Source organism: Sitophilus oryzae, unplaced genomic scaffold (assembly GCF_002938485.1).
Source record: "Sitophilus oryzae breed Bouriz unplaced genomic scaffold, Soryzae_2.0 scaffold_1297_pilon_pilon, whole genome shotgun sequence".
Taxonomy (NCBI): Eukaryota; Metazoa; Arthropoda; class Insecta; order Coleoptera; family Curculionidae; genus Sitophilus; species Sitophilus oryzae.
In genome coordinates this window covers 5,420,752-5,434,343 of record NW_022145945.1, presented here as the reverse complement: position 1 = coordinate 5,434,343, position 13,592 = coordinate 5,420,752, and the positions used below count along the sequence as shown (strand labels likewise).

General features: G+C 38.5%; 1 protein-coding gene across 2 annotated transcripts in view; it reads right to left on the bottom strand.

Annotated features, from left to right (window-relative positions):
• The window catches only part of LOC115874644 (titin-like), a 232,170-nt gene extending 218,834 nt beyond the window's left edge, over nt 1–13,336 (bottom strand). For both annotated transcript variants that reach the window (XM_030889851.1, XM_030889853.1), the window contains exons 1-2: nt 13,110–13,336; nt 1–1,596 (exon numbers count right to left, since the gene is read on the bottom strand). The exon at nt 1–1,596 is cut by the window's left edge and continues 94 nt beyond it. In XM_030889851.1, the coding sequence (XP_030745711.1) occupies nt 1–1,591 (1,591 nt within the window). In that variant the 5' untranslated portion in view covers nt 1,592–1,596; nt 13,110–13,336. The remainder of the gene's footprint in view (nt 1,597–13,109) is intronic.
• Between the last annotated feature and the right edge of the window lie 256 nt (nt 13,337–13,592).

Below are 13,592 nucleotides of genomic sequence, written 5' to 3'. Positions count from 1 at the left end.
CCTTCAAATCCATCAGCTCTTCCGGTTGGTGCTTCTTCCGCCGCCTTTGCACTTTTACCGTTTTCTTCTTTTTCTCAACATCGTTGATGGATTTCTTCACAATCGGCTCCTTCTTTACCTTAACCTTCTTCTTAACCACCCGCCTGTGTTCCACGTCACTATTATTATCCGAACTGATCGAATCGTGCATGTCCCAATGTTTCCCTACCGCCCTTAAACCAGGAACGTCACGTAGGGTTCTTTGAACTGGAGCTTCTTCTTCGGAAGACTCCTCGGAGCTGTCGGTGAAGACCAATTCGTACGACTCCCTTTTCGCTTTCTTCGATTTAGGGTCTTTTTTCTTTGGAACCTCGTCATTTTTATCGGAATTTTCTTTAGGTGGTTCTCGTTTAATCAGAGATTCTTCTGCCATTTTCTCGAACAAGACTTTGGATTCGTTCTCATACAGACAATGAACTTTGGCTATGGCGTTTAAAGAAGCCTCTCTATGTCTTTTCGGACTATTCCAAAACTGAATCAACTTGGCTTTCCGCCTTTCTTCGTTCCTTAATTTCTTCTTCATAATCGCCTTTTTCTTCCTTAAAATAATCGCCTTTTTCGTTTTCTTGTTTTTCTGGGTGTTTGGAGACTTCTCATCAGGCGTTTTTTCCTTTACAGGCTCAAGTTCTTTAGAAACTTCTACATTAGGTTTGTCGATAATCGCTTGCTCTTCATCCTTGACTTCTTCCTTAATTTTAACTGGAAAAATATCCAATTCTTCATCAAGCTTTTCTTGCTTGATTTGAACTGAGGTAGTTACAGGAGGCACAATCTCTAGGCTAGGTTTATTTTGCGGTTTAACGCATTTTCTACGAGGTTTCACCACTTGAGTCGTTTTCAGAGTAATTGCAGATTTTCTTTTAGTTGTTCTAGCATCTTTCGTCTTCTTTATACTTTGCTTTCTAGATGGTTCGTTTTTAACCGCTAGTTTCTTTTGAACAGCTTCATTTTTCGGAGTTAATAACTTTTTGTTTTGAACAACTTCATTTTTAGGGCTTAATACCTTTTTTTTAAGTACCTTTTCCCGAACTGGTTCCTTAACCTTCTTTTCTCTAGCTCTAGTAATCTTTTTAGGGACATTTTTAACTAGGGAATTTAAGTTTTTCGTCACTTTGGGACTGGAATTTTTGTCGCCCCCTGTGGGAGGTGACACACGACTAGTTTTCTTAATTCCTACATTATTTTTGGCAGTTTTTGTTTGAACTTTTGGATTCTCTTTCGCCTTAACTTGTTCGTTCTGCAACTTGCAAAAGCGATGCTTGGGAACCCGTTTCAGGATCTCGCTCTTTCTTATCTTGGAAATGGGTAGCGGTGTTGGCTTTATTGGTGTCAGTTGGCCTTGTATAACGAAAGCAATGGTTTCCGCTATGGTGTCTTTAGCGGCCGATTCTAAACTGAACTCCTGCTTACCCTTTCTCTTGCGGGTTACTGGTAGAGATTTCATCACACTCCTAAGGCATCTCTCCTGTTTTATCGCGCCGGTAGTCTTCATAGGTACTTTGGATTTCTTCTTTTTTGACGTTGCCGACGAGGAATTTCCATCATGTCTCATTTAATCTGAAAAAAAAGAACATGTATCACCATCTTGTTTATTCAAATATTACACAAACAGACAACACTCAATGATTGAATAAAATGACGAAGTAGGAGTTTAAATAAACTTTCAATAAGATCTTAGTCGTCTAAAGGCGGACTTAAGCTTGATTTTCATGCATCTGTTATTCGTTTATACGATAGGAAAGATCGTACGATAACGGACGTTTTGACGCTTTCTTGACATTTTTAATCTAACCTTAATAAAAATCTAATAGTACAAATAACAACGTCCGGAAAACGATAATTTTAAGAAAGCTGGTTTTTTAATATATCTTTTGCAATGCTCTCGTGACCAAAGTGCGGGCCGTCTGAATGCCGGTAGACTACTGCGGTTCATTTCTGCGCATCACATCTGTACAGGGTATACCATTTTCGTGTGGTTTATAGCATTTCTGGTTTATGAGTAAAGATACAATCATGCGATTTTGAAATTACTTTGCTACTTATAAAACTAAATATACTACAAACAATATATTTGTCTAAGCCTCCATAGTTCCTGAAATACAGGGCGAATTTGTGATGCGCAGTAGTGAAGAGATATTGAATACAGATATGATGCGCAGTAGTGAACGCAACGTCTACCGGCAGCCAGACGGCCCGCACTCTGTTCAGGAGAGCATAGCAAAAAATATATTAAAGAACCAACTTTCTTAAAATTCCCTCTCTAAAACGTTGCTAGCTTTTAGACTATAAGTAAACAGACTATAAGTAAAATATCATAATGGAAATGAAAATACAAAATGACACCAATCACAAGCAAATCGTATATGAAAATGCAATAAATTTAAAAACTGCGTGATTTTCTAACCAATCGAAGTCTTTAAATTTAACCGATAACATGTGCTTTAACATTCGACTTTCACAAAAAGCAGGAAAGAATACGGAAAGGGTAAAACAACCCCCACCCCTACATAAATTGTAGTATAAATATCTTCCAACAAAACCGACGACCGATTTGTTTTTTCGTAATGTAAACTGTAAATATTTATTTCCAGAAATATTTCGTGAAACATTTCGGACATAACGTGAAAAGTATCTAAGTGTTTATTCCGGTCCTTGAAAAAGCTAGCTGCGAGAGCGTTGAAGTCATGATTACAAAATCCCGCTTAAGATTGGTTGGTCACGTATGTAGAATGCAACAAAATCGCCTACCAAAATCTTTGCTTTACGGTGAGCTTGTAGAACATGTATGCAGTATGTATATGGTATGTATATTGTATGAGAATATGTTTATTGTATGTAGTATGTATGTAGACGGTAAGAGGAAACCGGGTGGACAACTCAAAAGGTACAAACTTGAAAAAGGGGATGCAGAATGAGTGGGAAGAAGCAGCGCACAATAGAAGGCAATGGAGAAGAATTATAAGCTCAGCTAACAGCGACAACCAAAAAGTAAAGGGCAATAAAGCAATGCTATTTTTAAATGTCCGGAGTGCGGAAGAGAGATAACATCACGTATCGGGCTTTTCAGTTACAGAAAAACTCACGGAAGAAAACGCCTTGCGTAACCATCTTCTGATGCGTGTCAAATACTCGTCAGCGAGTAATGGCAGTAATAATAGTTTAAATTTGTAGCGTTTTTTTAAACAACTACCACTGCGAACGGCAGCTTTTCATCGGAGACCAGTCGTGGATAAGGTATTTCACTAGAGAGAAAATTAATCAATGATAATAAACAAAAGATATATAGATATTGGGCGCCAGGCATGTACAGAGAAAGAAAACACAGTTGTATAATACTTAAAACTAATGACTATATTTATTCGTGATGAATTTTGATGGTAAATAGCATTGTACAATTAATATAATTATTATAGTGGTTACTTGTTGAGTAAAACTATATATGTAAATAATATTAAATACGTTCTATGAAAAGACTATAAAGAAAATACAATGCGTGTAACGTTATAGAAAATATAGGAAAAGTAGCATTACTTTATTTAAATTGTTAATCATCTGTTAGTATAGCGTAATAATAATGTCTATAGAAAGTAATACTATTACAATGCGTGATATTATGAAATCTAAAATCTAAATCACACTTTTACTACTGCATCGACATAAATATCCTTAATAATCTAACCACTAAATATAGTCTGTACGCTATTGTTTAAAATGTACGTTACTGTTTAAGACTGAAAACATTTTAGATGTTAAATGCAAAACTAGAACTTAAATATACACTTAGCTGTTCTTTTATGTAACCCTGCTTCAAACAGTAGCAGCGCGAGGAGGTCTAGCATCTCTGTACTGTCTGTCGGCGATCCAGGCTTAGAAATGGGGGTGAAGCAGCACGGGGCTCAAGCCACATCCACGCTGGGGCACTCTATGTGTAAGACAAATCAATCCTACTGGGGACACTTGTCCATGGGATATCCGTCCATAAGATAGTGGCACAAGAGAACACTACTAGGACCTTGAAAAATAGTCCATACCTTGGACACTTGTCCGTAAGACAATGTCCGTCCGTAAGATCCTCGAAATACTTACGAGGGCTCAATAAATAATAAACAATATGTCCTTTCTTCCAAATGACATTCTGGAGGACAAAAGCAAAGGGACGCCAACGTGCCAGCCAAATACAAATACAAGTTGGGACATCCGTAACTCTACCCTGTAGCTTCGAAATGGCAGCTGATTCAGATAATACAGCCAGATTTAAATGACCACCATTTCTCAACACTGCTGGGACTAATGGCGTCTAAGAGGCCAAACGGTCCAACCAAAAGTGAAGTTAGATCACAGAGAATTGACAGAAGCGATGTTGACAGCGCGCGCTCCCACAGAGCGATACCAGGGTTGTGTCAAACAATAACAGGGTTGTGCCAAACAATAACAGGGTTGTGCCCAGACATCATATATCATAATCAAAGACATGTGACGAACTAAAAACGTTACAAATTATAATTGAATATCTCATAAAAATATTGGAACTCTAAGTCACCCAGTGCGTAATCAGTCCTTGTAACTATAAAAAACCTACAAAAAGAAAAAGGCTTTCGTTTACGACAAACCTAATAAGTTATCTAACTAAATAAAAACCTTGGGGCATCAGGGTATTTACCCCATCGTATTTACCTCTTCTACATGCGGGGCTCTGTAATCCCTAGCGACCCGTGGGAACACTATGAGATCTAGTATTAAAAACACCACCGGTGAAGCTGTGGGGAAGCCCCCTAGCGACACTGGGAACATTACAAATGAAAGTTCCAAGCGACCAAATCCAAAGGAAACTACAAGAGGGGCGGCTGACACTTGCTCGGGATCATCCTCCACAATTGGCTCACAAGCTACCATCTTCTCCAGCAAGGGTCGGAAGCCTACCTCTAGACCCAATAAGCGACACAAGCTACCGTTTCGTCTACCCGGTCTGGGTCAACCAAGCGGGCTAGACGATCCTCTGAGAGTAGGTCTTAGCGGAGCAGATGCACGGAGATACCTCCGACTGCTCCACGAAGGACTTGCTCCAGAGGAAGCAAAAGCGAAAACAATGCTCCGAAAAGGGGAGAGTAAAGAAACAACCTGACTCATCTCCATCAAAGGGCAAGAGAGGGAACGAGAACCTCTTACTTCTTCTCCAGCAGGGAGAAAAAAAAGCCAGGATGGAAAGCCGTCCAACACCGGGAGGCAAGCAGGGACGTATCACCAACTTTGCCGCTATTGCTGGACAAGTGAAAATGGCGGTGCTGCCAAAGAATTTCCCAGAGGTTGCTCTGACCATCGACCAGCAAACGTCTCTAGAAGAGGCTATTCTGAACGAAGTAGTGGCGATCGGATCGCAATAAAACGATCTACAAAATGTGGGTCAGCTGCGTTTTGCGGGGATACACTTTCGGGTGGGCATGATCCTCATAGATTGTGTATCTCACGAATCGGAGAACTGGTTGGTGGAAATCGTACCTAAGCTTAAAAATTGGCATGGGTCGGAACTGGTTGCAGTGAAGGGAGAAAATATCCCTAAAGGGGGGTCATCACGGTCTTTCTGCCGAGGAGCAAGGGCAATGACACCACCTATCTGCTGAGCCTTTATCCAGGGTCAGAACTTCAATTTAAGGACATCGAGTTGGCGAGTCATCAACTCGAGGGAGGAGGGTCATGGTCAGGCCCTCACAATAGGAATTAACCTCAAATCCAAGAAGGCAATAGAGATAGCGGGACATATCCTCTATTATAGATACGGGACAACACCGGTATCAGGTCTAAGGAGAGACCAAGTTAAAGGGGTGGAGAAAATGGAGACAGATCCTCCAGCCTCCACCTCACGGGTTCCTCGGAGGCAAGCTCCTCGACTGTGAAGGGCGGCACGGAGGGCCAAACTCCAACCGTGGAAGGGTGTGTACCCTCGGAGGAAGAACTGTTGTCAGAGGAGGATGGGAAATACCCTGTTCCCTCTACAGCAGGGGTATGATGGGTTAGTTAGTGGTTACATGGGGGTATGATTTTTATAGACTGTCTGATGACTCAAGGAAGGGGGGCAAAATAGATTTTTAAGGTCGCAGTTTAAGGTAGCCCCCCTCTTACTCCTACATTCTACAACTAAATAAAATTAAATAGAACTGACTGATTTATTAACAAGAGATCTCATAATTCATTATCCCAATTAAAATCACTTCTCCTTTCATAAACACAAAGTATAAACCCTTTGGTTCGCTCAGTTACTAAACCATAAACAAGCGTTTTCAGGTAATCTCCTTTACGGGAATCTGTTTGTTTATTAAAGGCTTTAATAGACAGATGTGTTTATTTTGAAGCCGAGGGTGGCCCATATTATATCGCGATGTTCAGCTAGAAATCCGTTCAATGAGTTCAAAATTTAAACGGGATTTATGACGGATTTCGTCGAAAATCACTGGGACAATCTGGTTTAGTGGGTCTGAGTGGTTTTCGGGGTTTGTTTATTGTGTATTTTGATAGATAATGTGGATTGACTGTTAAAATGAATATACAGTAATAGGTGCGGGAAATTTAAAATAAAAATTAGGTGTTTTTTTATGTCTTTCAAAATTTAGATAGATTTATACAATGCGTTTTATGATACAGGGTAATTTAAACGATGAAATTACATGCTGACATACTATATTTATGTCTAGAAGTTTGGTAATATTTTATGATGTCGAAAAAAAATTTTGTGTGCACTAGGTGCGCATATTTGAAGTGAAACTTCTTACTAACAGCTATTAAACTGAAGGTTTTGAAGGATATGTTTGAAGAAGGGTAGTTTGAAATGCTGGAAAAGTAATAAATTAAACATTAATAAATAATTTGATTCACTTTTTACAATTGATTCAATCACTTTGTAAGGTTTTACCTATCTGTCGATCTTGTGTTTGGTTTGGCATCTTTCATTCCTTACCCTTTGTTTAACAAAAGCAAAGGCCGTTTCAAGGTCATCACCACACACGTTGAAGAATCCAAACCTACAGAAACAAATTGGTCAAGTGCGAGCCGGACTCGCGCACGAAGGGTTCCGTACTATAATTTAGACACTATGTTATTATAAACTTTTTTTTCCGATTTAACTGAAATTTTAACTGCGCGTCTAAGTAATTTAAAAAAAAATGAAGAAGCACATTACTAAAAATTGTATTAATCAATAATAAATATGTAAAAAGTAAAAATAAAGGTGTAAAAATATGTAAAAATGAAGAAAAAACGATTAAAAAAAGTCGCCTTGACTAGGATTCGAACCTGCCTTACTAGGGCTCCAACGTCATAGCAGCGTAAAGTCCTAACGCTTTAAACCACGCGGCCACCGAGGACTTGAAAGATTCTATGTAAAATTCTTACTTAAAAGGTAATGTTTAGTGAAAGTACTTTTTTATTTATAAACATTTATTTAATTCTGTTTTTAGTATTTGTTCTTATAGTGGCAACATAGATACATTATTTGTAAAAATTTCAACTGTCTAGCTATAAAGGTTCATAAGATAGACCTTTGTGACAGACGGACGGACGGATAGCGAAGTCTTAGTAATAGCGTTCCCGTTTTTACCCTTTGGGTACGAAACCCTAAAAACTGAATGTGTGGCTACTTTCAGATCAAACAAACACCGTTTTTTTTGAAGACAGTCAAAAGTAAAGTCTGTAAAAATGAAGGTACCTCAGGACTTTCGCAACGCGAACATAGTGAATATATTTAAGAACAAAGAAAGTGCATCAGACTGCGGAAATTACCGGGGAATTTCGCTATTGGTTATCGGTGGAAAAATTCCTGCAAAAATAATGTCAAACCGCCTGCACCCATATATAGAAAAAATCCTTCCAGAATTGCAAACGGGTTTTCGTACCAACCGCGGCACCGTCGATTCCATATTTTCCATCCGTCAACTACAGGAAAAAGTAAAAGAGTAGCGGTCTAAACTTTATGTTGCATTCATCGATCTAACAAAAGCCTTCGACTCTGTGAACAGAGATGCGCTTTGGGCAATTATGAAAAAGTTCGGAGTATCCAACAAATTTCTTACAGTGTGTAAAAGCCTCCATAACAACAACAAGTCAAGAGTGTCACATCATGGATCACTGAGCGACCCATTCCTAACAAATACAGGAGTTAGGCAAGGATGTGTCTTAGCGCCTCTCCTATTCAACATATTCATGGCAGCGCTCTGCATTATAGTGGACAGCAAACTGCAGGAGAGAGGTTTGGGCATTAGATACAGATAGGACGGCGGTCTGTTCAACATAAAAAGACTCAGGGCAAAAACACGTACAAAATTTATCACAGAACTTCAATACGCTGACGACTGCGCTCTAGTTGCAAACACGGTACAACAATTACAAGAAATGTTGAACACATATACCTGGGAATACGAGGCTTTGGGCCTTAAGCTAAACATCGACAAAACTAAAATCATGTGTACTCCCCCGGAAGATCACAACAATGCTATAAAAATCGGAGAAGCACTATTGGAATATGTGGCGGAATTCAATTACCTTGGCAGTTTGATTTCGGAAAGGGTCAATATTGACTCTAAAATTCAGCACAGGATTAGCAACGCCTCAAGAGCATTCTGGAAATTAAAAGACAGGGTTTTCTACAATCATGACTTGAGTACAAAGACAAAACTTGCAGTGTACTGAGCAATTATAATCCCCACCATGTTATATGGGAGCGAAACCTGGGTGCCGTACCGCCGACACATGAACGCATTAAACAAGTTGCAACAGAGACACCTTAGACAACTCTTAAGAGTCCGGTGGTTCCATCATGTCTCAAACGTATCGGTCCTTGAAAAAGCTAACTGCGAGAGTATTGAAGTCATGGTCACAAAATCTCGCTTAAAATGGGCTGGTCACGTATGCAGAATGTAAGAAAACCGCATGCCAAAATCTCTGCTTTACGGTGAGCTTGTAGACGGTAAGAGGAGGCCGGGTGGACAACTGAAAAGGTACAAGGACATTTTCCACGAAAATTTAAAGGGAATTAACATGCAGAATGAGTGGGAAAAAGCAGCTCACAATAGAACTCAATGGAGAAGGGTTGTAAACTCAGTTAACAGCGGCAACCAAAAAGTAAAGAGGCAACAAAGCAATGAGATTTTTGAATGTTCGGAGTGCGGTAGGCAGAAAACATCACGTATCGGGCTTTTCAGTCACAGAAAAGCTCATGAAAGAAAACGCCTTGCGTGGCCATCTTCTTTATGTGTGTCGAATACTCGTCAGCGAGTAACGGCTGTATGTATGTAGTAATAGGGTTCCCGTTTTTACCCTTTGGGTACGAAAGCCTAAAAACTGAATGTGTGGCTACTTTCAGATCAAACAAACGCCGTTTTTTTGAACACAGTCAAAAGTAAAGTCTGTAAAAATGAAGTATCTACTATGTATATAAACTTTATCATGCAAGATAAGATTATATACAATATTTCAGAATTACTGCATATGAAATACACTCTTTCTTTATATAGTTGAAACGAGGTTGACAATACCAAACGCAAAACGTCTCAATATACGTATAGGTAGGTACCTAGATCTTAGTTATAGAATGATAATATTGCGTTGAATATAATAGTCCTCTATAATAGAACTTCTTTACGAGCGCTGGAAGTAAAATTTCAAGGCCGTGACACTAGCGTCAAGAAAATTGGTTACGATCGAAAAAGTTATAAGCCAATGAGGAAGTTGAGATGGCTCTTTGGAGCATCGATATTTTGACGACGTTTTGTGCACTAATCATCAATGGCCACAATATTAAGCCACAACAGGCCCTCGTGGCCGCAGTGGAGGGTCCCACGTAGGACCCACTCTTAGTCATCAATGGCGAAAAAATCGTCCGGTTTATTTTAAACCGTCCATTCGAAGAGCCCCATCTTTTCATGATATTTTGACGACGTTTCGTGGACTACGAAACCCCATTATCAATGAATCAAATCAAAAAATCGTTGGGTTTAAATGAAAATACCAAATTTCAATAGATTGGACAAAGGTGACTTGACCGTGTACGGCACGTGTCACTGTGATAGTTAGTTTTGACGTAAGAAACGTCAAAAGTTGATGTCGTCCGATTGCGATTTGGTGGGTAGGCTACATGAACGACGGGGCACACGGTCCCACCCTGCAAAGTTTGCACAACATTTCGTTTACATCTTCATCAAGGTTGGACTAAGGAGTTGATATTGAACAAAAATGTGGCTCAATTTCGGAATAATTGGGAACGGGCTTTAGATTACGCCCTCGACGTTTCGAACCGATGCCTGTAAATGGACGAAATCATCAAGAATTTTCTTAATTATGGGTCGATTGAAATCAAACTCGGCACGTGGATAGAGGTACCCGAATGGAGACCTCAGACGACCATATATTGCACACACAGTTTTTTTTTCTGTAGGAACTTCTCAAGTTTTTTTTACTGACAGCGTCTTTTGTAGCAATTGACTCAATTTCTTTAAGGTTATCTGTCGATCTTGTGAGTGGTTTGGCATCTTTCATTCGTTACACTTTGTTTAACAAAAGCAAAGGCCGCTTCAAGGTTATCACCGCCCAAATTTCAAGAATCCAAACTTACAGAAAAAAACTAAATATGTATGGCTACTTTTAGATCAAACAAACGCCGTTTTTCGAAGACAGTCAAAAATAAGTCTGTAAAATTGAAGTTCTATGTATATAAACTTTATCATGCAAGATAAGATTAAATACAATATTTCAGAATTACTGCATATGAAATACTCTTTCTTTATTTACTTAGTTGACAATACCAAACTCAAAGCGTTTCAATATACGTATAGGTAGGTACCTATATAGATCTTAGTTATAGCGAAGTCGGGCCCTATGTGAGTTAGGGTGCTGACACTTGGAATGTCAATAGGGCTCGAAGAGCACAATATTTTCGTGATATTTTGACGACACTTCGTGCACTACAAAACCCTATCATCAATAAATAAAATCAAAAAATCGTCCGATTTAAATGAAATTTGGTATGTCAATACATTGGAGAAAGGCGGCTTGACCGTGTACGACACGTGTCACTGTAACCAGTTAGTTTTGACGTAAGATACGTCAAAAGTTGATGTCGTCCGATCGCGACCAAATTTGGTGGGTAGGCTATGTGAGCGACTAAAAAGCATATTGGCTACTAAACTATACTAAAAATGGCGCTCTAAAAAGCATATTCTACATTATCGTTTATTTGGCCCCCCCCTAAAATACATTCCGGGCCCCCCCCTAAAATAAATTTCTGTATCCGCCCCTGGTGGGACTAAGGATTTGATATTGAAGAAAAATGATATTGAAGAAAAATATGGCTCAATTTCCGCATAATTGGGGACGGGCTTTAGGATTGCACCCTCGACGTTTCGAACCGATGCTTCTAAATGGACGAAACCATCAGGAATTTTCTTAATTATGGGTCGATTGGAATCAAACTCGGCACGTGGATAGAGGTACCCCAATTTGTCCTCAAACGGACAAACACACGGAAGTAAGAAGTTTCACTTGAAATATGCACACATAGGTACTTAGTGCACAAACATTTTTTTTATGTTACTCGAATTCCTAATTGATAATAAGGGCGGATTTACCCAATTCCTTAATTGCTATTCCTTAATTCTTATTTCTTATTCGCTAAATTATAAAAAGATAAAATACGTGTTATGCAGTTAGTTTGGTTATACAGTGTCTTAATCCTTAATTCTTAACCACGGTTCGTAATTCTTTATTTTGAAAGTTCCCAACTTTTAACTTTTTAGCGATTACGAATTAGCGATTAAGGAAAACGTGTAGATGCGCATGCGTGACATTTTGAAATGCTAATTTTTTGTGTATTTTGTGAACTGTTGTTCGTCCCATTCCAAGGAAGGCATGTCTTGTATTAGAGTTCCAAAATTGCCTTCCATGTCCTTTCTTCTATTCATGGGGCGAACCCCAAATCACCTACAACCTCGGTGGCGATTCACGAGAGTAGCGACACAACAAGCCATGGTTATAAACAAACCCGAAAGTGCTGCAATTTTTTGTATGGACCTCATTGCACACAATAACACAGCGAAATAAAAACGATTTGATTTGATCTACTAGTGTCAGTTTTAAGAATTAAGAAATAAGGATTAAGACATTGGATAACTGTCTCTAAAAAAATAAGGGATAAAGAATTGTGTATTAAGAATTACAAATTAGAGACTAAGAAATAAGAATTAAGGAATAGCAATTAAGAAATTGGGTAAATCCGCCCTAAGACTTTTTTAATTGTTAATCGAACAATTCATTACGCCTTGATCAATTTCCTAAAATTATATTGGTTAGTACCTATGGTAGGTACATCTTTCTTCTCTTCTTATCTAATAATGTCTAATAATATGTTCCATACAACGTCTTCTGGTCTGACAGTTGAGTTTTTAGACCAGTTAATCATGTGATGTAACAATATCAATGTGAATTGAATGGATATAATGTGCTGATGTCTTCAATAGACAATTTTCAGTCCGACTCTTTAGAATGCAAATGCCTTCTTAATATTCTAATATAAAATATACATAAATAGGAAACCCATCTGGAGTTGATATTAAGTTTTTCATTCTTGATGGACGATTAAAAAAACTTTGTAATGTGTATTTATGACACGATTCTTATTAATTCCAACTCATTATAAAGTTTAGATGCTGATATCAAGAGCTAAGACATTAAGTAAATTATATTCCCATTAAATAGCTCTTTAAGTAAATAATATAACCTCAAAACAATTAAAACGATAGCCATTAAGCATTTCCTGGTTTCGTAATTAAATAAGCGCAAGAAAATAATTAGGGACGCGTAAAACAAAAGGACTAAGTTAATTATGTCAGTACAAGCCATTCAATTATCGAGTTAATCAAAATCCAGCAGCCAGTCATGACTGAAAACCCAATACAGCCAGATTTTCGCAATATTACGGACAAATTGCCGAGACACGTCGATTAGCCTACGAGCCACTTTCCACTTTTCTTTTTATTTCGTCGAAATCGGCACACATACAAGAAAGAGATGCAATACATTTGATTGTTTACCTTGAACTGCAATACAGTCGTACACAATGACAATTACTCTACAAATCTATTTACACCGTTTGGTTCATACACACCACGCGCGTATATAGCGCCGAAACCGCGGACACGACACAGTTTTTTTTATAAATATTATTTGTTTAATCGCGAACAAACTGATTCACAACGATCGAGAAACTCCCCGCCCTACAAGATACGTGCAGTCAATTTGACAGACCACCATTTTAAGCAGTCAAGGAAAAGTCAAACAAGGAAAACTTCTTAGAAATGCGCCTGGCGACATCTGTCGAACAGAAGGTAGACTATAGCGCCGCGTTGATGATTTTATAGTATACTTTTTCAATTTTTATTTTAGGCAACTCGTTATACAAAGCAACCTAGCGCATTCGGCCGAATATTAAATTGAGAAAATCGATATGATTTTTGAATTATTTACAGATCCAATCCAAACTTAGGAAAAATTGCTAATTTATACAGGATGGTCCA